This window comes from Gobio gobio (genome assembly GCF_949357685.1).
Source record: "Gobio gobio genome assembly, chromosome: 17".
NCBI classification, from domain to species: Eukaryota; Metazoa; Chordata; class Actinopteri; order Cypriniformes; family Gobionidae; genus Gobio; species Gobio gobio.
In genome coordinates, this window is record NC_137110.1 from 26848476 (window position 1) to 26870501 (window position 22026).

Here is a 22026-nt window from a genome sequence, read left to right on the forward strand (position 1 = left end):
TCACTAACGTTACGTCGTAGTGACTGAACGAAAGGGAAAGTTCGTTTTGCTCCACTAGTTTTATCGAAAGTAATTTGACAGTGTAGCATAGCAGGACATGTAACCGCTGCTGAAAATAACTGCAAGCTCGAACATGGACTACATCAGTGTCTAACCAAAGACAAAGCAAAAGAGAGATGGGAGCAATATGAAAGAACTCATCAGAGTGTAACCTGACTGTTTTATCATGTCACAAAGGAGATGACCTCAGGGGAAACAGTTATTCTAATTGTAGCTGCAGTGTTCTATAGTACTTCATGTCATACAGAGACGCAGCCTTTATGCTTTTACATCCAGTCACCAGCAACTAAAGGCAGCAGATGTTTTCCAGATGATATTTAAAGGGAAATCCCTTGGGGCGACAGTCGCATTGAAAATGGATATCTGATGTTTGTGGATCAGAACTGATATGACAACCAGTGTTGTTATCATTAACTAAAACAAAAACTATTATGAAACATATTTGATAACGAATATAAAATATGCATGTTAGATACATTTTTTAAAAATGAAATAAAGATAAAACTAAAAACTATTTAGAAATATTAAAAAAGCAAAAAGGACAAAAGCACATACAATTAATGAAAATGAAAATATAAAAATAAAAGCTAATTCAAAATATTAATAAAAACTAGGCCTGCATAAATAATGCTAATATAACACTGATGATAACACTTTCATGACAGGTTTTAGGTTGCAATTTTGACTTTACACATGAAGGAAATACAGAAAAATTGCCTATATTAATGGCTTATCGGCTTCATGTTAAAAATAAAGAAATAAAAGTACAACATAAAAACACATGGACATTTTTAACAAATGGAAAATCAAAATCAGCTCATTTCATGTTTGAGAATCACACCATTCAGATGAATAAACAAAAGTGAGCAGGCGGCTCAGAAGAGACAAGACTGCAGTCAGGTGATTAGTGTATGAGTGACAGGGCCGACCTTTAACAAGCGATAAAGACTCACTAAGACCAGATTCAACAGGGTTTCCACTCACAATGCTCACCGCTGAGAACCCCAGCAGTCAAACATACTAATTAAAAGGCTCCTTAATGCAATGCCTCATGATGCTTATTAATACGGTTTTAATCCTGCAACATAAAGTGAATAAACAGATAAGCATAATTACATTTGGGGTCAATGCTGATTAGTTGAATTATTGATACGTTTTAGTACAGTCCTGCACTCTTGCAAACAAAATCCAAAATGTTTACCATTTTTCTTAGATTCACCTTAATGGCCCACTTCTAGGTACATAGGTATGTGAATTGACTCCTGATTAACAACATTTTGACCTACTAAACAACCACTAAAGCGACTAAAGATGAATTGTTCTATGTTCTGGTTGCTATGGAACCTTGTCTCCACAGACAAGAGCCCTTGACATTGTTGAAAGCACTTCACTAGAGAACATAAACAACGTGCTTTAGCACTGAGACATGATGGACTTCAAGCTGTGGATAGGACAGGCTCCTGGCTCAGATGATGTTCACCTGAATGAAATGTTCTTAATTTAATAAAAAAAATTATGAGTGTGCCTGTGCTCCAGTGAACATTTTTGCAGAGAAAACTGTTATATTGTCAATTATGGAAATTGTTGTAACATAATAAATAATTAATTTAGCTTAATTGTTCAATTTGTGGTGTAATAATCTCATTAGCCATTTAAACACTATACCACCTAGGCTCATTGGAAACACATTTTGCAAAACTCCCCAAAAAAAGAAAAAATGGATGCACTCTCGTGCTACAATAATACGCTCTCGACATTTAACGGCATAGAAACGGCCTCAAATGAACTATAAAACGTGTCTGAAAGCTACATTTGGTTAAAATGAATGGAGAATATCTCGTGTTTTTCAATGGGAGGTCGACCATTTCCGTGGGTGCTCGAGTTTGTCGGTGTCTTTTGGGTGAACATGACAGTGTTAACAGTCTGTGCAGTGTGAATTGGCCTTTACTTTTGCTTTTGTTAACACTATCAGTTTATGTTTAGGGTAGGGTTTAGTGTAGGTGCTACATTATTTTTAAACACAACAGAGCATTAAGCTTTTTGCTGAACTGCAGCAATACATACATCCAACATAATAAAACACTGCTAGATTCACGTTTATCTGTTTTGGATAAAACTGAACAAGATTTTAGCGCCACTCACTAGATATTTCACTTCAAAAGTGTTGTGAAACTTGCAAGAAGCAATGTAATATAATTTTGTAGAAATGTCGCCACAGGTACGCCACTGATACGAAATGGAATCTCTACTGAAACTTGAGCATTTATGGATGATGAAGTCACAGGTACTGCAGTGCTGTAGCAATGTCTCATGAGGGAAAAGATAAGGGTAGGGAATGACAGCAAACCAGCTGAGCTGCTGACAGGAGACCCCTGGAGAGGGCACAAAATGTTCTTTGTAATGCAGTGAAACAGAATTTTTGACAGAAGAAAGAAGTTAGGTAGAAAGCTAGCAAATTGGAATGAAATAATATAAAAGAGACGCATAGATCGCTACTCTTTAACAGACAACTTCGTAGCTTTGTCTTTCAGAAACCTCTAGTGTTGGTTCACGCCATGTTCTTTGAGTCTCCTGATGTCATTAAATGGTCACCCTCTTCCAAGGATCCAGAATCGCATTGTGTTCCTGCTGCCACTGCCAAAAGTGTGTCTTTTACATTATAGAGCAGGTGAATCCACAGCACTCTTTGAGTAAAGTGAGGCCAGTCTTGGTTACAAAGGGAGTAGTGTTCTGCTGGGCTCTGGGGGGTCTTCTACCAACATCTATATAGAAGAGTTTCATAGACAAAGAGCTTTTTATACACACAGATGCAATGAGTTTACCATGGTAAAATGTGTAGGTTTTATCCACACATCATTCATGGTGAGGGCAGATATTTTCCCTCCCACCATGGTTTTGCCATTGTTGATTTTGTCCCCACTTTATGAAATCATGCCCCCACACATCACTGATATATCTAATACTGGGAAAACATCTCTTTTATTCAAGCAGGAGTTTTCATTTAGTTCATTTGTATGTTGATGTGTCCTTGATTGTCATAAGAGTACAATTCTTAACCATATAATTGATATAATTCATGTGTGTTAAATACATTTCCTTTTCAGATTTATTAGTTATTTCTACTGGCATGCTGAGCCATTCACTATAATAATCAAGCACATATTTCAGAATCCACAATAGACAGTAAAGTAGGAACATGCCAGGGTCAGCAAGCCACTAAATCAGCAGCATCTAAAATTGTTTTACTGTTAATACGTTTATTGTTGTTTTATTATTATTATTAGAGATACACCGATATACCGGCCAGTTATCTCTGCCGATAAAAGCCTAAATGATTTCCTCTCAATCGAAAGGGGCGGAAAAACTATTCAGATTGCAACTCATACTGTGTGTGAAGAAAATCTCTCTTGTGCTGAATTTATGGCAAGTTAACAAGACAATAACGCATTAACAGTTAAAAAATAGCAACATTAAAGCAGGCTCTATTTGAATCACCTATAGTTCAAGCAGTTTTTCATTATTTTAATTATTGTATTAACATTATTGTAGCGTGCCTCTGATCCAATAATTGCAAAGAGCTTTGTGCTTTAAAGGTCCCGTTCTTCGTGTTTTTTTGAAGCTTTGATTGTGTTTACAGTGTGCAATATAACATGTGTTCATGTTTCGCGTGTAAAAAAACACAGTATTTTTCACACTATTTACTTATCTGTATACCGCTGTTTCCACTGTCCTAAAAACTGCTGGTGATTTCCTTGTTCTATAAAGTCCCTCCTTCAGAATCACGTAACGAGTTTTGATTGTGCAAGCGGTTCCTGTGCTGTGATTCGACCACAGCTTAGCGCACGTGAAAGCGGTTCCTGTGTTGTAATTTGACAGCAGCTTAGCGCACGTTGGAAAGGTCACGCCTCTTAACGGAGAGATGTATGCGTTCAATAATCTCTACAGCGTCCCTGGGAAAGCCAAACAAAGGTGATTTGACTCCTGGATGAAAATAACAGCGTCTCGATGACATGGCGATAAACACACTCAACGCAACAGTTCCTTTTCTCCACGCGACCGTCCGCTTCTCCACGTGGGACAGCAACAAGACCGCGCCCCCTTTTTCGCGTTTCTTTGTGGGCGGAGGTTAGTCTGTTCTACTGCTCTACTGACGTAATTAAAGAAGGAAGTACCAGGATGTAGTCCAAGCCAGCCGTTCGCTGTAGGCTTTGAAAGGGAACTTCTGTTAAATAAAATATCTCGCTTGGCATTGAACTTTGAGCTTTATAATTTTACAGGTATTATTTATGCTCTAACAGCAACGTTACACACTAACTAAAGTTTGAACAATGGAATCGCGAAGAAGGGGACCTTTAATACTTGTGATAAGAAACAGCTTATGTTCTCAGCTTTTTTTCTCAGCTTTTTTTGAGGCTTGACAGTTTTGACATGATCGCTGTAGCACCTCAGTTCAAGTGTCATCTTTTCCACTTTAAAGGGATAGTTCACCCAAAAATAAAAATAAGCCCATGATTTACTCACCCTCAAGTCATCCTAGGTGTATATGGCATTCTTCTTGTAGACAAATACAATCTGAGTTATATAAAAAAATGTCCTGGCTCTTCCAAGCTTTATAATGGCAGTGAATGGAAAAGTGCTTCTATCCATCATAAAAGTGCTCCACATGGCTCTGTGGGGTTATTATATTCTCACATATTCTCAACGGAGCATCCTACATTATACGCTGGAATGCCTGTCTTTCGTGAATGCGCATACGACAGTTAGCAGAAGTTCAAGATTACAGTTTGTAAAGTTTAAAATATGGATATTTTTTCCTACACAAACGCATCGCTTCGCTTCAGAAGGCCTTTATTAACCCCCCGGAGCCGTGTGGAGCACTTTAATGGATAGATGGTCTTTAATGGACTTCAAAACAGAAATAGCCATTAACTGCCATTACAAAGCTTGAAGATACAAAGAGACGTCTGAACACAACAGAGATAGCGTTCTTTGCGATGAAGCGAGCACTCTGTCTGATTGGGTGGACACGAGACGCAGTGTCTCGTTCCCTTCTCGGGGAACAAGGATTATAGTCATAACCCGAGACGTTCCCCTTCGAGGGAACTCGAACTGCGTCATCGTGACGACACTTTGGGGAACGAGTACCAACTATGCCGCACCAATCATAGTGTGAAGCTGGGTTGGGTATGACATCATCCCTCGGTCTCTCGCCCTCATCCAGCTCTTTGAGGAGGTCGGCTTGGTATGCCTGCAGGACTGCCATGGTGTGCAGGCAACCAGCAGTGCGACCTGCCGCACTAAAAGCCCTGCCGACCAACCTAGAGGTATCGCGGCAAGGTTTAGTGGGCAGCATCGGGGCCTTCAATGATGCAGCGGACCCAGGTGAGAGGTGGCCCGCGAGCGCCTCTTCAACCTGTGGCAACGCTGCATAACCCGCCCCCAGCACATTCGCAAAATCCAGCACTGGGGGATTGGATAAACGGGCTGAGAAGGGTCTCTCCCACGACAACTCGTGCAAATCGGGGAAGAAAGGAAGGCCCCTCCGTGGAGGCTGAACCCGACGCCTAAAAAAGCGTTCATCCAGCTTAGATGGCAGCTGGATGTCCACTATTTCCTGTGGCCAATCTAAATTAAGCTTGGCCACGGCTCGGGTTAATACCTCCATGAGCTCCTCAATAGCGGGTGTGTGGGGTGGCAAAGGCCCCACATCATCCGCCTCGATTTCCAAAGCATCCGACCGGACAGCCTGAGAACTGGACCCTCCGCCCCACGGGAAGAAGCCGCATCGCGGGCTTCCACACGGGGCGGGAGGATATCGGAATCGTCCGAGGTGGATGGGGAAGATGCCTCAGCAGTCCCGTATCCCCTCGACAGATCCCGCTGTGAGCCCCACGATCTACGGCGCCATGCTGCCTCAACAGACGCAGGCCCAGAACCGCGGGGCTCACGAGGTTGGCCGGTCTCCTCAAAGACGGCCAGCCGCAAGCGCAGCACTCTCAGCAGCAGCAGTTCACAATCACCGCAGGCCGCTCCCTCAAGAGCTGTGCTGCACACGAGACACTGCACACAAAGTTGATGTGTGTCCATGTCCGTAATGTAGAGCGCTAATGCTGAAGAGCAAAAAAGCTATCTCTGTTGTGTTCAGACGTCTCTTTGTATCTTCTGGGTATACCGTCACATACTACGTCATCACGCAACACCAATCAGGATTGGGCTGATTCCATTGTTTCTTCAGACGCTTTACGCAAGAGGCGTTCCCCAAAGTGTCGTCATGATGACTATCAGTTCAAGTTCCCTCGAAGGGGAACTAGAGAGGAACTTATTTACTGTTAATTGAATATATATATATTTTTTCATTAAGAAAATCAAACTATCAGTATCGGCAGATATCATTCTGAATAATCGCTATTGGTATCAGCAGAGAAATTTAGTACCGGTGCATCTCTAGTTATTATGGATCTTAGTAATTACATTTACTATAAAATGTAGACAGTTTGCCAGTAAGGGCTGGATAATTGTGATTTGAGGTCTTTATGTGTTTGATGATAATATTTATCGTAAATGCCATTGTGTAAGGGGCTAAGCCATTTAAAAAATATATTTAAAAAAATATTTATAGCATAGCATATGTGTATTAACCCTAGATAGCTTGCTGAGTAACAGTTTGTAGTTAGCATATTCCATGCATAGACATTAAAATGACATAAAAAAATTAAAAGAAATTAACTAAACATTGCTTTGTTCAACCAACCATAAAAGAATGACTTACTCTTGATTTTAGAGCTTTTTGGTAATTTGGACTTGAGAAACTCAGCCATCTCTTTGTCCTCCTCCCGTTCCCTGTATAGCAGAGGTAACTGATGATTATGGTGTGATGCATTATGGGAAGACTGACTATTTCATTCACTGTTTATGCATGGTCTTCACGTCCTTCAGTTAGTTCAAGGTTTGATATAATTGCTAGGAAATGTAATCTAAAAAATTTAACATGTGCGTTCATTTATCATGCATTTCTGTTATTTATGCATAGTATTCTGCCGGGTTTAAAAAAAGACTTGAATAGTGAATAGTTTGCAAAGTGTTCCATGATGCCTATTTCAGCCTTTTCAGAACTGGTAGGACCTAAACAGTGCCGGCAACAGGATGTTCACTGTGTCTTTAACAGCAGCTGGACTAAAAATACATTCAGCGCTGTTCAATCTTTCCTCAGCTGATACATGTTAACATGGAGCTGCAATATAGTAATTGTTCTTTAGCAGTAATGATAAGAATTTACTAAAACTGAAAGAAACCATGAAAAGAATACATTCAATTACAGCATTTTTGGGGTCAGCTGCCTTTAAATTATGTTAATATACTACCATAATTATAGACAAGGCAACACATAAACATAAACACTGGAATCAAATTCCAGATTCAATCACAAAATTGTGCAGACACCACAAGCACTGAGCAGAATTCTCCAAAATATTTCCTGAATTCAATTCCTGCAAACATGGCAGCATGGGTTTATTACAAATAAAATCCTATTACTTCTGCATTTAGAGTGTGAGTAATGTTTTTTTTCCCTCAGGCCTTAGACAGAATCTTGTCTGCCTCGAAATTGAGCTCAGTCAGAGATTTAATAAAGGGTGCAAATGAATAGTGTGTCAGCCTCCATCATTCTCCAGCATGCTAAAATCGACTCACCTGAGGCGCTCAAACTCCACGTCATCTACCAGGAAGTCTCTGGCCTCCACTAATTTATGAATCTGTTTAAGAAGCTCTTCCTCCTTCTGTTTGTCTTCATTAGACTTGTCATTATCTGAAAATTGATTTTATTTTTTACCAACAAATAGCTTTCATTGTCGTGTTTACTAAGGCTGTGACACTTCTTACTACACTTTACTCTAACAAAAAAAACAAAATCTGTAACTTCAGTAAAGGTACAGTGAAAGGGACCTTTAAATTGTTATTGTAAGTTTAAAATGTTTTATGTAATATATACCAGAGGCATTCCCGGATCTCACCTGGGATAGACAGAAGCTTTTGAAGCTCTTTCTTTAGTCTTGTAATTTCTTTACATAACTGGATATCATCCATCCTGTCAAACAAAAAGACACAAAAGCATGATAAGTTCATACTGTTCTAAAGCATGAGAATCATTTAAAGTCTTCACATGTAAATTAAAAATGCTTCAGTGGTTCTTCAGTGGTTCTTTGGGGTTAAGGTGCTATTTAGCACCACTGCCATACAAAGAACCTGTATAGTTCTTTAAAGGTTCTCTCTCTTAGTTTAGTTGGGGAAAGGATTAAAAAAACAGCATTAAAATACAGTGTATTTCCTGAAGATAATGTGGTTCTCAACCTTTTTGCCCCCAAGGCCCCCCATAAGGAAATATTCCAGGGCGGAATTCCAGGAGACTTTTTGACCTCAGAAAAAAACATATAAGTGCTTAAAAACAGCTTTTGCCATTGTTGTAAATTCCCATTCATAGCAAACATATGAGAGTGGACAAACTTATCTAAAATCTGAGCAGAATGGGGTGGTGGTGAGATGCAACAAGACCTAAGAGCTATCAGTTGCAGTTTAAATTATGTGGAAGGAGGAGGAATATAATTGGAGGATGAGAGAAAGATAAGACATGGTGATTGGCTGTAGTCTTTGAATGAATGTACCTCTTATGGTTCTACATAACACCATTTGACAAAGGTTCGGTATAGCCCCTTTAAAGATGGTTCCCCTATGATTACAACCAATTAACCACTTTTACTGCTATTTTAGCACCCTTTTTATTTAGAGTGTAATTGATTTTATTTTAATCCAAATGAAAAACATAATTTAACATAACTAAATCAACTTAAATATACTAGGTTAACCCAACAATGCTAAATATAAGTGTAAGGTAAAAATAGCTCTTAAGATAACAATGGCAAGCTAAAATTTTTATGGTGTTGAGCATGTGTGATGGTTCACTTTGCAATGTTCAGAATGAAATACCAGCTTAAAGCTTGCTGATTACAGCACACTAAAAACTGTTATGTGTGTGGTGGTAAAAGCACACAAAGAAAAAAATATAAATAACAGTCTGTTAATCTTAAACACTAGATTTATCACAGGAACATAATCCATAAATGAGAACCGACCAGGAGTGACTAAAACAAAGGAGTTTAGATAGATAGATAGATAGATAGATAGATAGATAGATAGATAGATAGATAGATAGATAGATAGATAGACAGACAGACAGACAGACAGACAGACAGACAGACAGACAGACAGACAGACAGACAGACAGACAGACAGACAGACAGACAGACAGATTGGCAATCAGTTGCCTCAAAAAAATTGAAGTCAAGAAATGTAAAGTTTAAGTAATCAGAACTTGCAGATTTTTATTTTGTAATCATACATAGCCATTGCTCTGAACTTGTAAGTAAGTTTGAAATTAAGTAAGCTAATTTGTAACTGTCCCTTTTGAGTGTCATGGCAAAGCATGCTGGGAAATAGAAATGTCAGCCCAGTTTTGGTTAAATTTAAGTTAGTCTAATTTAAAAGAAACAAGTTCATAAAAATTAAAACAATGAACCAATTCAGATTACTTAAAATGTGTCAGTTTTGAGAACTCAAAAGAAAAAGAAAGTTCTAAATACTGATAGAAAAGTTCCCTTTCGTTCAGTCACTACGACGTAACGTTAGTGACTAACGAATGGGGGTTTCGCTTTAGAAGCCTATCATCTTCGAGCTTAGAGAAAACGCCCAATGGCGTGCCAATGCCATGGGGCATGCGGAATTTGCATACGTAACTCCGCCTCACCGCGTGAGTATATAAGGAAGTACGTGGCAATATCGCATTATGTTTCTGCTTTCGGAGCCAAGAGAACCTACCTCTTCACTCCTACACGCTTCGGCATCGACTGCGAGGCTTCTTCTCACAAAAAGAGCTTGCGTGTGGCACGTCCTTTTCAGGATGTCTCGCCCGTGCACTTCTGGGTGCGGTAGATCTCTGCAGCCTTTCGACGGGCACGAGCGCTGTTTGACGTGTTTGGGCTTTCAGCACGCTCAAGCCGCGCTCGTGGATGACTCATGTTCTCTCTGCGGGAACATGGCCATCTCGGTGTTACGGTCGAGACTCCGTGAACTCCGTGCTGATGCTGGAGCGAGAGTCCCCTCTGCCACACCCCAATCTGCGGTCTCCACCGGAGGCTGCACTTTGGCTGGTGGCCAGGGTGACCTGAGGGTGACGGTGTGGAACAAAGCTCCGACGCTCATGCCTCGGCCCACACCCCCCTCTCATGCACCTGACCCGGTCCGCGTCCAGGCGTCTACATCGGGGCCGGCTCCTGTCGTCCCGACTGTGGCGTTTGGTGCGGCGGAGGATGAAGAGATGTCTATCGCCGCATCACAAGGTGGGCTGGAGTCATCTGAGGATGATGATTCGGCTGTGCTGCCACCTTCGGGTGCGCCAGCATTGCCCGAGTCAGACCCAGAGTTGACAGCCATGCTCTCTCGGGCCGCCGCAGCGCTTGGGTTGGAGTGGAACCCTCTGCCCCGACCTGAGCGTTCGCGGTTGGATGATTGGTTTTTGGGGGCGGCGCGCTCGGACACCCGTCCGATCAATCCTGGACCTTCGCATCTTGAACCGATCCCTTCACCGGCTTCCGTTCAAGATGTTGACTGTGAAACGCCTTTTCGAATGCGTTCGTCCTCACGATTGGTTTGCAGCGATCGACCTGAAGGACGCCTACTTCCATGTCTCCATCCTTCCTCGACACAGACCGTTCCTACGGTTTGCTTTCGAGGGGCGGGCATGTCAGTACGCGGTCCTCCCATTCGGGCTATCTCTGTCCCCTCGCGTCTTTACGAAGATTGCCGAGGCAGCCCTTGCGCCCCTACGGCAGCACGGGGTTCGCATCCTGAACTACCCCGACGACTGGCTCATACTGGGCCACTCTCGAGAGCAGGTTTGCGCACACAGAGATCGGGTGCTCCATCACCTAGCTCGTCTGGGCCTTCGGGTCAACTGGGAGAAGAGCAAACTCTGCCCAGCGCAGAGGATCTCTTTTCTCGGTATGGACATCGACTCGGTCGCCATGTGCGCGCAGCTTTCGAGCGAGCGCGCGCAGTCTCTGCTGACTTGTCTCCTTCAAATCAAGAGCAAGAGTGCGATTCCACTGAAACTATTTCAGAGGCTCCTGGGGCATATGGCATCTGCAGCCGCGGTGACGCCGCTCGGATTGCTTCATATGAGACCGCTTCAGCACTGGCTTCGCGATCGAGTCCCGAGATTGGGCATGGCAGTCTGGCACGCTCCGGGTCCAAGTGACTCGGGCCTGCTTACAGACACTCACCCCGTGGTCGAACCTCAGTTTTCTACGGGCATGTTCATGTTTCTACGGGAATGTTGTCGTATCGACGGATGCCTCTGCTACGGGCTGGGGTGCCATGTGCATTGGACAAGCAGCCGCGGGTTCCTGGACAGGACCTCGAGTTGCTGGCAGTACGGTTCGCCCTGCACCGCTCCCGAGCGTTGCTGAAGGGTCAACATGTGCTTGTCCGGACAGACAACATGGCCGTAGTAGCGTACATCAACCACCAGGGCAGTCTACGCTCCCGACGTATGTCTCAACTCGCCCGCCATCTCGTTCTATGGAGTCAGAAGTGCCTGAGGTCCCTTCGTGCTGTCCATATTCCGGGAGTCCTGAACCTCGCAGCCGACGAGCTCTCGCGGTTTCAGCCTCTCCCGGGAGAATGGAGACTCCATCCCCAGACGGTCCAGCTGATTTGGGAACAGTTCGGGGACGCGCAGGTAGATCTGTTTGCCTCTCCTCTCGTACCCTCTTGGGACCTCTCAGTAGTTCTAAGTGCTCTGCAGAGGCCTCCCTTTGAGCCTTTGCGGTCGGTCGATATTAAGTTCCTGTCGATGAAGACGGCTCTGCTGATCTCATTTGTTTGAACTAATTTGTTTAATTTGAGTTGGCTCTACTCAAAACAATTCATTATTTTGAGTGTTAGGGTTTAGAGTAAGCATTATTCTATAATTAACATCGTTTTGTACACTGTTGTCACATGACCTCATCATGTTGAAACTATAATTCAATGAGTTGTCAGATCCTGTAGCATTATTTAGAATGCATTTAGTCCGTAAACCTGTTTGCTCGTGTCAACAACAGTCTTGCCAATATCACTGTTTTCTATAAATTAGCATTTCAGTCCCATTTTATGAAAAATATGCTGGATAATGGTGAAGCTGTACAACTGGATTTCTCTCTATATCTCTCTGGTTCAGTTGAGACAGACAGTGCCCCACTGATTTTGCAATAGGGAAAGCTCTTCCCCAAACGATTGTGAGGGGAAACAGTTATCCATGCATTAGACACTCTGGCAGCATCAACAGCAAAGCATTAACATTTTAATGAGGGGCAGCTGGCTTATTGTGGCTCTTGTTAATGGGAACAGGAAGGACAGATGACTATAGCTGTGATCTCAGATAAACTTTACAAACTGCTCAAGGCTTGTGAGTTTGGCTGTTGACTATCAATTATAAATTATAATTGATAAAACTGGTTATTGCATTCATTAGTAGTTTATTGTCCATGTAGTCCTAGTGTTTTAATATATGCAATATGAAAATGTATACTAATAAAATAATATTAATATTATTGTAAAGAGTATGTTCTGTTTTGGTCTCGTTTTCACTGTTCTGTTCCTGTTTGCCTGTGTTTCCTTTGCTAGTTTGTCTCCATAGGTTTTGATGTGTATTTAAGCCCTTAGTTTCCTCAGTTCATTGTTTGGTCTCTTTGTTTATGTTGGTGTGGTTGTGATTTTTTTATACGTCTGAGTATTTGCTATTAAATATAATTCTGGTTGGATTTATTTTTGCAGCTTTTTTCTTCCCCATCACTATTGACCTGCCGGCTATCCACCTGCTCTGCCTTGAGCAGAAGAACCGTTCATTGGAGGACAACACTCAGGAGTTTTTAGATCTGCCGTGCCTAACGAACAATCTGGAGAGCTCGTTTTGCTTTTTTTTACCACACCATCATCAGCTCAAAGTCTCCTGTGCTCACACTGGTTTTGCCCAGCTCAAAGTCTCCTGTGTCTCCAGAGTTCCACCTAGCCTCCCTCTCCCACCTCCTCTTCCAAAATCAGCCAGTCCGTCAGCCCCGCTTCCACTGATTCCCTTCAGCCCCTCGACTTCTCCTCTAATGCCATTCTGTTGTGTGGATCTGCTTTAAGACTTCCATTATTTAGGTCAGCCCAGCCAAGAGGATCCCCTGGCTCCACCTCCAGCCTCTGAGCCCATCACGCTACCTCTGCCTGTCGGCTCTGCCTTGGCTCTTCCCTCCCTCTGCTCCACCTGGGACCATCGTCTTTATGGCTTCACCGAGCTCCCTCATCCTTCCAGCCTCGCCTTGGTCGGACATTACCCTGCCTTACGGGCCTTAAGCTATGCCTCATCCATCCACCCCTTCGCCTCCACCTTCCCTCCGGCTCCACCTTGGTCCTCGGTCACTCCACCTCAGTCCTCCACCGCCCTGTTTCCACCTTGGATGCTCATCGTTGCTGCTACACCACGGTCTCCAGAGCCATTAGTGTTGTGTGGCCACATCAGCTCTCCGTTTGCACCCTGGTCTCCTCTTCCATCGTTCCCCTGATGTCACCATTCAAACCACCACCATGGCTTCTCCCTCCATAAACTCCACTGTGGGACATCGTCCTGGCTGCACTTTGGGTCCTGACTTGGCTCCTCCTGCTCCTGGCTCCTCCTTTCCTCCACTCACCCATGGACTATTCTGCCTGCCCCTGATTGGTTACGTCCCACTCCAGCTCCACATCCTCCACCTGAGCCCCCTCCTTCCTCAGTTTGACTGTTACGGCACAGGGTGGTTGGGGTGTGATGGGTGTATTGTAATGAGTATGTTCTCAGAATAAATGCACCCGAAAAATGTATTCACTCTTGCTTAGAAAGAGACTGCAGAGTGATTCAAGAAAAATGTACAACCCCAAATCAGAAAAAGTTGGGACAGTATGGAAAACGCAAATAAAAAAAAAAGAAGAGATTTCTAAATTTACTTTGACTTGTATTTCATTGCAGACAATATGAACACAAAATATTTCATGTTTTGTCTGGTCAACTTCATGTCATTTGTAAATATGCATCCTTTCCTGTCATTCAGACCTGCAACACATTTTAAAAAAAGTTGGGACATTAAAGCATTTACCACTTTGTAATGTTGCCATTCCTTTTCACAACACTTAAAAGACGTTTAGGGACTGAAGACACCAAGTGATGAAGTGTTTCAGGTGTAATTTTGTCCTATTCTTCCTGCAAACAAGTCTTAAGGTGGGCAACAGTACGGGGTCTTCGTTGTCGCATTTTGCGCTTCAAAATGCGCCACACATTCTCTATTGGCGCCACACATTCTCTATTGTCTGAAATGAAATACAAGTCAAAGTAAATTTAGAAATCACTTCTTTTTTTTTTTTTTGCCTTTTCCATACTGTCCCAACTTTTTCTGATTTGGGGTTGTAAGAAATCAGTTGCATGGGAAAACAGGCGAAATTTAGGGTCCAAATGTCTAACACAACACTGAAAATATGCAATTCAAACTCTAATTTAAACCTGAAAATAATATACATTTTACGATTGAAAGAAAATTAAGCCCACAAAATGTTGACGTAAAATTAATAACGTTTCCACACTATTTCCACACTATTTATAGGCAACTAATGAAATAAGCAAATCTGTGGCATTAATGAACTCTTTTGAAGATTCTCTTTGAAACAAGCTAAGGGGGCTGTATGTATCCATCCTCCAAATGCTTATTAAGGGAGCCGCAGGAGGACTTATTATGATTTAAATTAAATTATATTAAAATAATTAAATAAGTTAATTGAAGTGCAAAAAAAAAATCATATAATCAAGGTGTAAACTGATTATTTCTTAAAATAATTTTCCTCTCAGCAGCTATGATTTAAAAAAGAACATACAAAACAAATTGTGGTTAATTAATTTGATGTACACTATATTGCAAAAATTTTGGGATGTCTGCCTTTACATGCACATGAACTTTAATGACATCCCATTCTTAATCTGTAGAGTTTAATATGGAGTTGACCCACCCTTGGCTTTCCACAAGGTTTAGGAGTGTGTTTATGGGAATTTTTGACCATTCTTCTAGAAGAGCATTTGTGAGGTCAGGCTCGCAGTCTCCGCTCTAATTTATCCCAAAGCTGTTCAATCGGGTGGAGGTCAGGACTCCACACCAAACTCGCTCATCCATATCTTTATGGACCTTGCTTTGTGCACTGGTGCGCAGTCATGTTGGAACAGGAAGGGGTCATCCCCAAATGGTTCCCAGAAAGTTGGGAGCATGCAATTGTCCAAAATCTCTTGGTATGCTGAAGCATTAAGAGTCCCTGAAGAGTCAGCCCAACCCCTGAAAACAACCCCACACCACAATCCCCCATCCACCAAACTTTACACTTGGCACAATGCAGTCAGGCAAGTACCGTTCTCCTGGCAACCGCCAAACCCAGACTTGTCCATTGGATTGCCAGACAGAGAAGCGTGATTCCTCACTCCAGAGAACACGTCTCCACTGCTCCAGTGGCAGCATGCTTTACACCACTGCATCCGAGTCTTTGCATTGCACTTGGTGATGCTTGGATGCAGCTGCTCAGCTATGGAAACCCATTCCATTAAGCTATCTACGCACTATTCTTGAGCTAATCTGAAGGCCACACGAAGTTTGGAAGTCTGTAGCTATTGACTCTGCAGAAAGTTGGTGACTTATGTGCACTGTGCACCTCAGCAAGCGCTGACCATATGTGATTTTACGTGGCCTACCACTTCGTGGCTGAGTTGTTGTTTTTCCCAATTGCTTCCACTTTGTTATAATACCACTAACAATTGACAGAGGAATATTTAATAGTGAAGAAATTTCCTAACCTAACCCTAACCCTAACCTTGTGGAAAGCCTTCCCAGAAGTGTTGAAGCTGCAAAGGTGGGCCAACTCCATATTAAACCCTACAGATTAAGAATGGGATGTCATTAAAGTTCATGTGCATGTAAAGGCAGATGTCCCAAAACGTTTGGCAATATAGTGTACCTTGTACCACGCTTGAATTCACTGAGCTCCTGAGAGCGACCCATTCTTTCACAAATGTTTGTAGAAGCAGTCTGCATGCCTTGGTGCTTGATTTTATACATCTGTGGCCATGGAAGTGATTGAAACACCTGAATTCAATTATTTGGAGGGGTGTGCCAAAACTTTGGGCAATATATTGACACTTCCAGTTTCTTTTAATAAAAAAATTCAAACAAGCAGCTTTGTCATAATTACAGCAGAGCATACCAACATTATGAGCATGTATGAGGGGCCTTTGCTTATTTAGAATTCATGTCAGTTCAAATGTTGCTCTCATTAAAGCAAAAAAAAAAAAAAGCACAAAAAAAAAAAGATGAAATTCTGAAATTCATGTATGCCTCCATTTTTAAATTAAACGTTTCACTATTGGCCTGGATAACATAATGTGTAATAAAGAAGGTGAAGCATTTTCACTTTTGGTTACAGACATTTGGGCCCCACAGTATATATTATAAATATTTACATGTAAAAATCAGTTTACTCACATGTATCTGAGCTCAGATTCCCTCCTGACCAAAATGTCTCTGATCCGTTCAATCTTACAGAGTTCCCCCTCAATGTCCCCCACTGTGATAGTAGTGTCCGCCATTGAGACAACATCTACATCTGTAAACACAGAAACAAGAAAATATGGACTGAAACCACACTGATCAGGACCACAAGAAGATGAATACAGTTAAAACTGTGTTCTATAGAAAATATCAAATTGAATGCAATGTCGTCTTTCTCCAGATTAGCAGTGTTTGTGGAGAATTTCTGAAAAATATTAGGTACATTTGAAGACGCTAAACAACCACTGAGCCTCTTTGAATAGCACAAGTAAAGGAAGTGCAGGTGTGAAGTAAACCTCTACAATTCCTTCAGGTCTATCGTTACTATCTTCTTCCTTTTCTTTAAGAGGTTCTTACCCTCTTAAACCTCTTCACTGACTTCATCCGTATCCCTCCTGCACCAATAAATCTAAGCTTTAGCAGCAGCAGAAAATTGCAGCATGTCCAGGTTTCCCGCCTCGGCTGTCAGACAACAAATTATTACTTGCAAGGGTTTAGGAGGCCTATAGCATAACTCTTCGCCTGATCCTACAATTGGTAATGTGACTGCGGATGTCTCTAGTGGCATGCGTTCACATGAGTGGCATGGTAACCGTTAGGCAAGGCTGAGGCTAATACGCTTTTATCCACAGTGACTTACAAATGAGGAGAACATCAGAAGCAATCAAACCAACAATAGGGCAGCAATAGTAAAAAAAAAAAAAAAAGTATCGTAAACCCAAGTAGATTGTAGAACCATTGGCACCAATGGTCTCTGTGATCAACATAGCTCACAATGCTTTTGAGAAACGCAGCCCTGGCCAAAATACAGTGGTCTGTTACTGGAAAACAAAGGAAACTACTTTATATTTTTTGGAGAAATATAATATTGACAATATATCTAAAACCATTTTAAATATTATTTTGCTAATTATTTTATAATTATATATATATACATGCCATTTTTGTCACCATGTATAGAAGTTCTTTTCACGTTATTTAACCATTTAAAATGAAAAATTGCTGAATTTAAAAAAAAAATTTTTTATGGTGAACAGTCACAGGACATAAAATATGAACTTTCGAAATGAACTTTTCGAAAAATATGCCATGTTTTCAGACCTCGAATAATGCAAATAAAACATGTTTATATACATTTTTAAACAACACAATACTAATGTTTTAACTTTCAATTCAATATTTAATAACTCTGATTTCCGTCACAGCTTTTGTGCGTCTTGGCATGCTCCCTATCATTTGGTCACATTGCTGTTGGGCGACTTGATCTGTTGGTCGTCCATCCACACCTTGATCGGCCTGGCTGGGTGGATTGGAGCATTGTCCTGCACAACAACAACAACAAAATACCAATCCTTCGAAATGGGAAACATTGTCAGAGCAGTAGGAAGCATGTTTCTACCAAGATAACCTTGTATGTGGCTTGAGTCACGCCTCCTTCACAAAGACAGAACTGCCTGATATACTGTATGTGTGTGTGTGTGTGTTCTGATATTAATGGTATGAATTTGACCCTTTCCCCTTTCTTATTTGGATCACATGACCCTCTGCATTTCCAAACCAATAACAGGCATCTTAGGGTACTGAGATGACACAGTAACATCTAGATTGCAAAAAGAGCTGTTCAAAAAGCCAAGAAGCAAGTGGCTCCTTCATGCGCAAGTTAACAACTCAACTGAAGCATTGAGGCTTTTTAATGTCAAGTTAGGCATTCATAAGATCAAATCATTCAAATGGATGAGCTCTGACTGAGAAAGCAGTATGGATGTGGTACAGTACAGAAAAAAAAAAGTGCTGCAGACGGAATTTCTTGGTTTGAGATGTATTATAAAGCATGTAAAGGAACTATATTTAAATAAAATACAATCTGGTGTCACGTTGAGACTTCCACGGATGTCCATTTACTGTTTTTCTTCATAAATCATGTGGTCATTCATAGTTCTTACTTCAAAAAAGCATAAATTTGACAGCATTTTTACATTTACAAGTTTATAAAATAAGGTAACATACAGTTAACAAATTAACAGGTTTTTACTGTAGCATGTTTCAGTCTTTTTTCTGTAGAAATGTTCAAACATTTTTAAAGTGAAGTGCTGCTTAGTTTAAAAACTGTTATAAAAATGGAATTGCTTGAGTGGACCACAGTTGCTTTTACCCTGGTTATCTACACAAGATTATTTAGCAAAACTCTATTAGTAAGGTTCAGTAGCGAAGCTTCTGGGAGACAGCAGAAGGTTCCCTGTCCTGTGCCAGAAGAGCAGAGGGGTACACACATTTTAGCAAATGTAATGAAGCCAATATGACACCGTAAATTCATCAACAACAGCACCGGGAAAGACACGTTCTTCTATCCTGAACCCCCTACAACTCTCTTTGTGACTGTGATTTCAAAAGATAAATTTTGTTCCTGAATCCTTATTAATCCCATAATAGCATGCAATCTACACAATCTCCAAAGACAAATGTAGAACAGTTAAGTTTTTATTGGCTAAACTATGAGACTAAACTGTTTTCAGATCTCAACATCTTAACCTGAACTCAATCTCGACAGAAGTTTCACCTGTGGCGTTCAATATGCACAAAGTCCAATGGACAAGAAAATGCAAGTGTTCTGACAGATTTTGATACAGTGACAGGTGTAGGGATACCTGTTTGGTCCACATCTTTTTTCCATTTCGTGCATTCCAGGGATCCATACTGACAGGATGCTCTGCGCTTTTCATCCATCACCGCGTCACCGAAGTCTTATCTTATACGATTATAGGAACAAATCCTGACTTAGTTGAGATATGCAAAGCAAGAGAGCACGCTACAATAACTCAGCGGATCCAGCGGTTCTCGTTACTGAGGAAAATAGCGACAGCAGAGGATTACTTAGACATCATTACGCACAGGCAGCTGTTGCACTGCTGTTCCTGAATCATTGGCGACATCGTGTGGTCAATTGAAGATCAACAACAATAATAAAAATGGTAAACTGTTCCATCATTAATTAATATTTTCACAGGAACAAGTGACTAATGCAGTATTAACACTCTAGTAACTACTATTAACTAACAAGAAACTCTGATTAATAAATTAGTAAGCAATAACGCTCAGTTGAATGTGGTAGTTCACTAACCAGTAGCCTACTATTTTTGTCATACCTCCCAGAGGACTATTAAGAACTATTATATACAGGTTTATAATTAACATCTAAAGTGAAGGTCATAGTAACCCACTAGTCAAGTGTTTCTAAATCCTTCAGAAGGAACTAGGCCTACAGGTTATTTGGATTCTTTGAAGATCATGATAATCCACTAGAAATACTTAAGTGTTACTATCCAAAACCTTACAAAAACCTCAAAAGCTTACAATGACTTCAGTCATTACTACAGAGTTATTATGCTTTTCACTTTAGAATATTTATCCAACTAATTAGTAATTCATTTCCTTTAGAAGGATGTTGTAACAATTGAGTCACTATAGGGTTATCATGGGTTATCATTACCTTTACTTTAGAATTAATTATGAATTATGCATTATTCACATTAATTATGAACCTGTATATAGTTATACAGGGAGTTATGAAAAAAATTGTAGTTATTGATTAGCTAATAGTGAACTACAACATTCAATTTAGCGTTATTACTTACTAATTTGTTAATCAGTGTTTCTTAGTTAATAGTAGTAACTAGAATGTTAATATTTTTCCGGTGTTGTTATTCATTAATGAAGGAACAGCATTATAAAGTGTTACCATAAAAACAATACTTTTGTGCTGTCAGGATTCCTTTAAGCAGTATGGAGTATAAATGTGTCTTTCTTCTTCTTCTTCTTCTTCTTCTTCTTCTTCTTCTTCTTCTTCTTCTTCTTCTTCTTCTTCTTCTTCTTAAAAAATTTATAAATGTTTGTTTCTATTTTCATTGTGTTAAATGTGTTATACATCGTTGCTGTGTAAATAAATCTGTATCCAAGCTTTTTTTCAGTCATTTGAAAATGCTACATTTATTTTGAACATGTATTTACAAAATCAAATCACAATATTCACAAAACCAGAGGTCAAATCAACAACTGTGCAAACTTTTGGCATGAATGAGTGCCATACAAAATAAAACAAATAGAGCTCAATTGGGCTTGCTAATTCTATTATTGTGATTATATTTGTTCTTCAAAAGACTGGAAGACTGGGAAGACAAAAACAAAATAGCCTACTGTATACAGAGAATCATGTGAGGAAGTCAGATCAAAATATTTGCACCACTAATAATTGTTGAAAGAAAGACTTTCACTCATGTCAGTGACCAGTCATGACCAGCTTAATGCACAACACAACCTTTCAAAGACTGAACCATTTATGTAATAATAGTGCTGTTCTACACATCAGTCACATAGACAGTAAGACAAATTGATATCCGTTATGCTTTTTAATATTTAAATATAATTTTTTTGATGCTGCAAAAACATGTAATTCTCATGAAACACTCTGTAAGTGCAAATCATGGGGGTCGATTAAGGTAATGTCAGTTTCTCTTGGTCAAATGGCATATGGTGGAGACTAACTACTGCACATTATTCCTGCATTATATTGTAATAAACCATTATTTTTCTGATGAAAGACTTGGCAAGACTTGGTGTGAAGAATTCTCTTTCACATGCACTTAATTTTTTGCGCATTAAGGAACAGCTAACACAGAAAACAAGGTTAAACAAGTTCAAGTAACTATTAAGTCTTTGAGAAACTTAATACCATGACTGCATTAGTGTTAGTAAATTAGCTGTGTTACAGATTAAAATACTTCCTGGATTGATCAGCTTGTGATTCACAAATGAAAGTACATGCAGTAAAACCTGCTTGGTGAAGTGTCTTAGCTGATCATTTGATCACATACAAACACTACTGAATAGTGCATTGTTTAAAACACAACACACATATTGCAAGAATCCAGAACTGGCCTTTATGTTGACAGCAAGCTCTCTATCCTGAGCTTTGTTCATTTAGTCGATTATTCCCGCAAACGTGTTAATGGGCAAAGGCAATCCTTTGTTCATGTATTTGCTCAGTCCAGCATCGCCGTCGTCTTCTGCCATGAACTTTGACTTTAAGGATTTTTGAATATAATATCCAGGGTCTCGACATGGAGAGACCTCAATGCTGTGTTAGAAAATATAATACAATACAAACAAATCAATATCACTTTAAGACCAGAAAAAGGGCAGTCAGTAAGAGTTTTTAATATACTTTTATTCAGCAAGGATGCAATAAATTGATCAAAAGTGTTGTTCCTTTGAATGTTTGTTTGGA

General features: G+C 40.6%; 2 protein-coding genes across 6 annotated transcripts in view; both read right to left on the reverse strand.

Annotated features, from left to right (window-relative positions):
* Positions 1–1874: 1874 nt before the first annotated feature.
* Positions 1875–20702, reverse strand: pik3r6a (phosphoinositide-3-kinase, regulatory subunit 6a). The gene is made up of 6 exons (XM_079840724.1): positions 19391–20702; positions 16680–16800; positions 8070–8143; positions 7750–7864; positions 6830–6900; positions 1875–2822 (listed from the first exon to the last, which is right to left on the reverse strand). Exons 1-6 carry the CDS (start codon positions 19467–19469, stop codon positions 2713–2715), a joined length of 570 nt encoding a protein of 189 aa, XP_079696850.1. The 5' UTR covers positions 19470–20702; the 3' UTR covers positions 1875–2712.
* pik3r6 (phosphoinositide-3-kinase regulatory subunit 6) overlaps positions 20616–22026 on the reverse strand; it is a 28174-nt gene continuing 26763 nt past the window's right edge. For all 5 annotated transcript variants that reach the window (XM_079840717.1, XM_079840718.1, XM_079840721.1 and 2 more), the window contains one exon: positions 20616–21876. In XM_079840717.1, the coding sequence (XP_079696843.1) occupies positions 21720–21876 (157 nt within the window). In that variant the 3' untranslated portion in view covers positions 20616–21719. The remainder of the gene's footprint in view (positions 21877–22026) is intronic.

What these genes read in the sequence shown, in the direction of transcription:
- pik3r6a (XM_079840724.1), bottom strand. Translation starts at nt 19,469, where the DNA reads ATGGATGAAAAGCGCAGAGCATCCTGTCAGTATGGATCCCTGGAATGC. An exon ending in GAATCTGAGCTCAGATACAT is followed by an intron (nt 8,144 to 16,679) that starts GTGAGTAAACTG and finishes TTTGTTTGACAG; the next exon opens with GATGGATGATATCCAGTTAT. An exon ending in AAAGCTTCTGTCTATCCCAG is followed by an intron (nt 7,865 to 8,069) that starts GTGAGATCCGGG and finishes ATCAATTTTCAG; the next exon opens with ATAATGACAAGTCTAATGAA.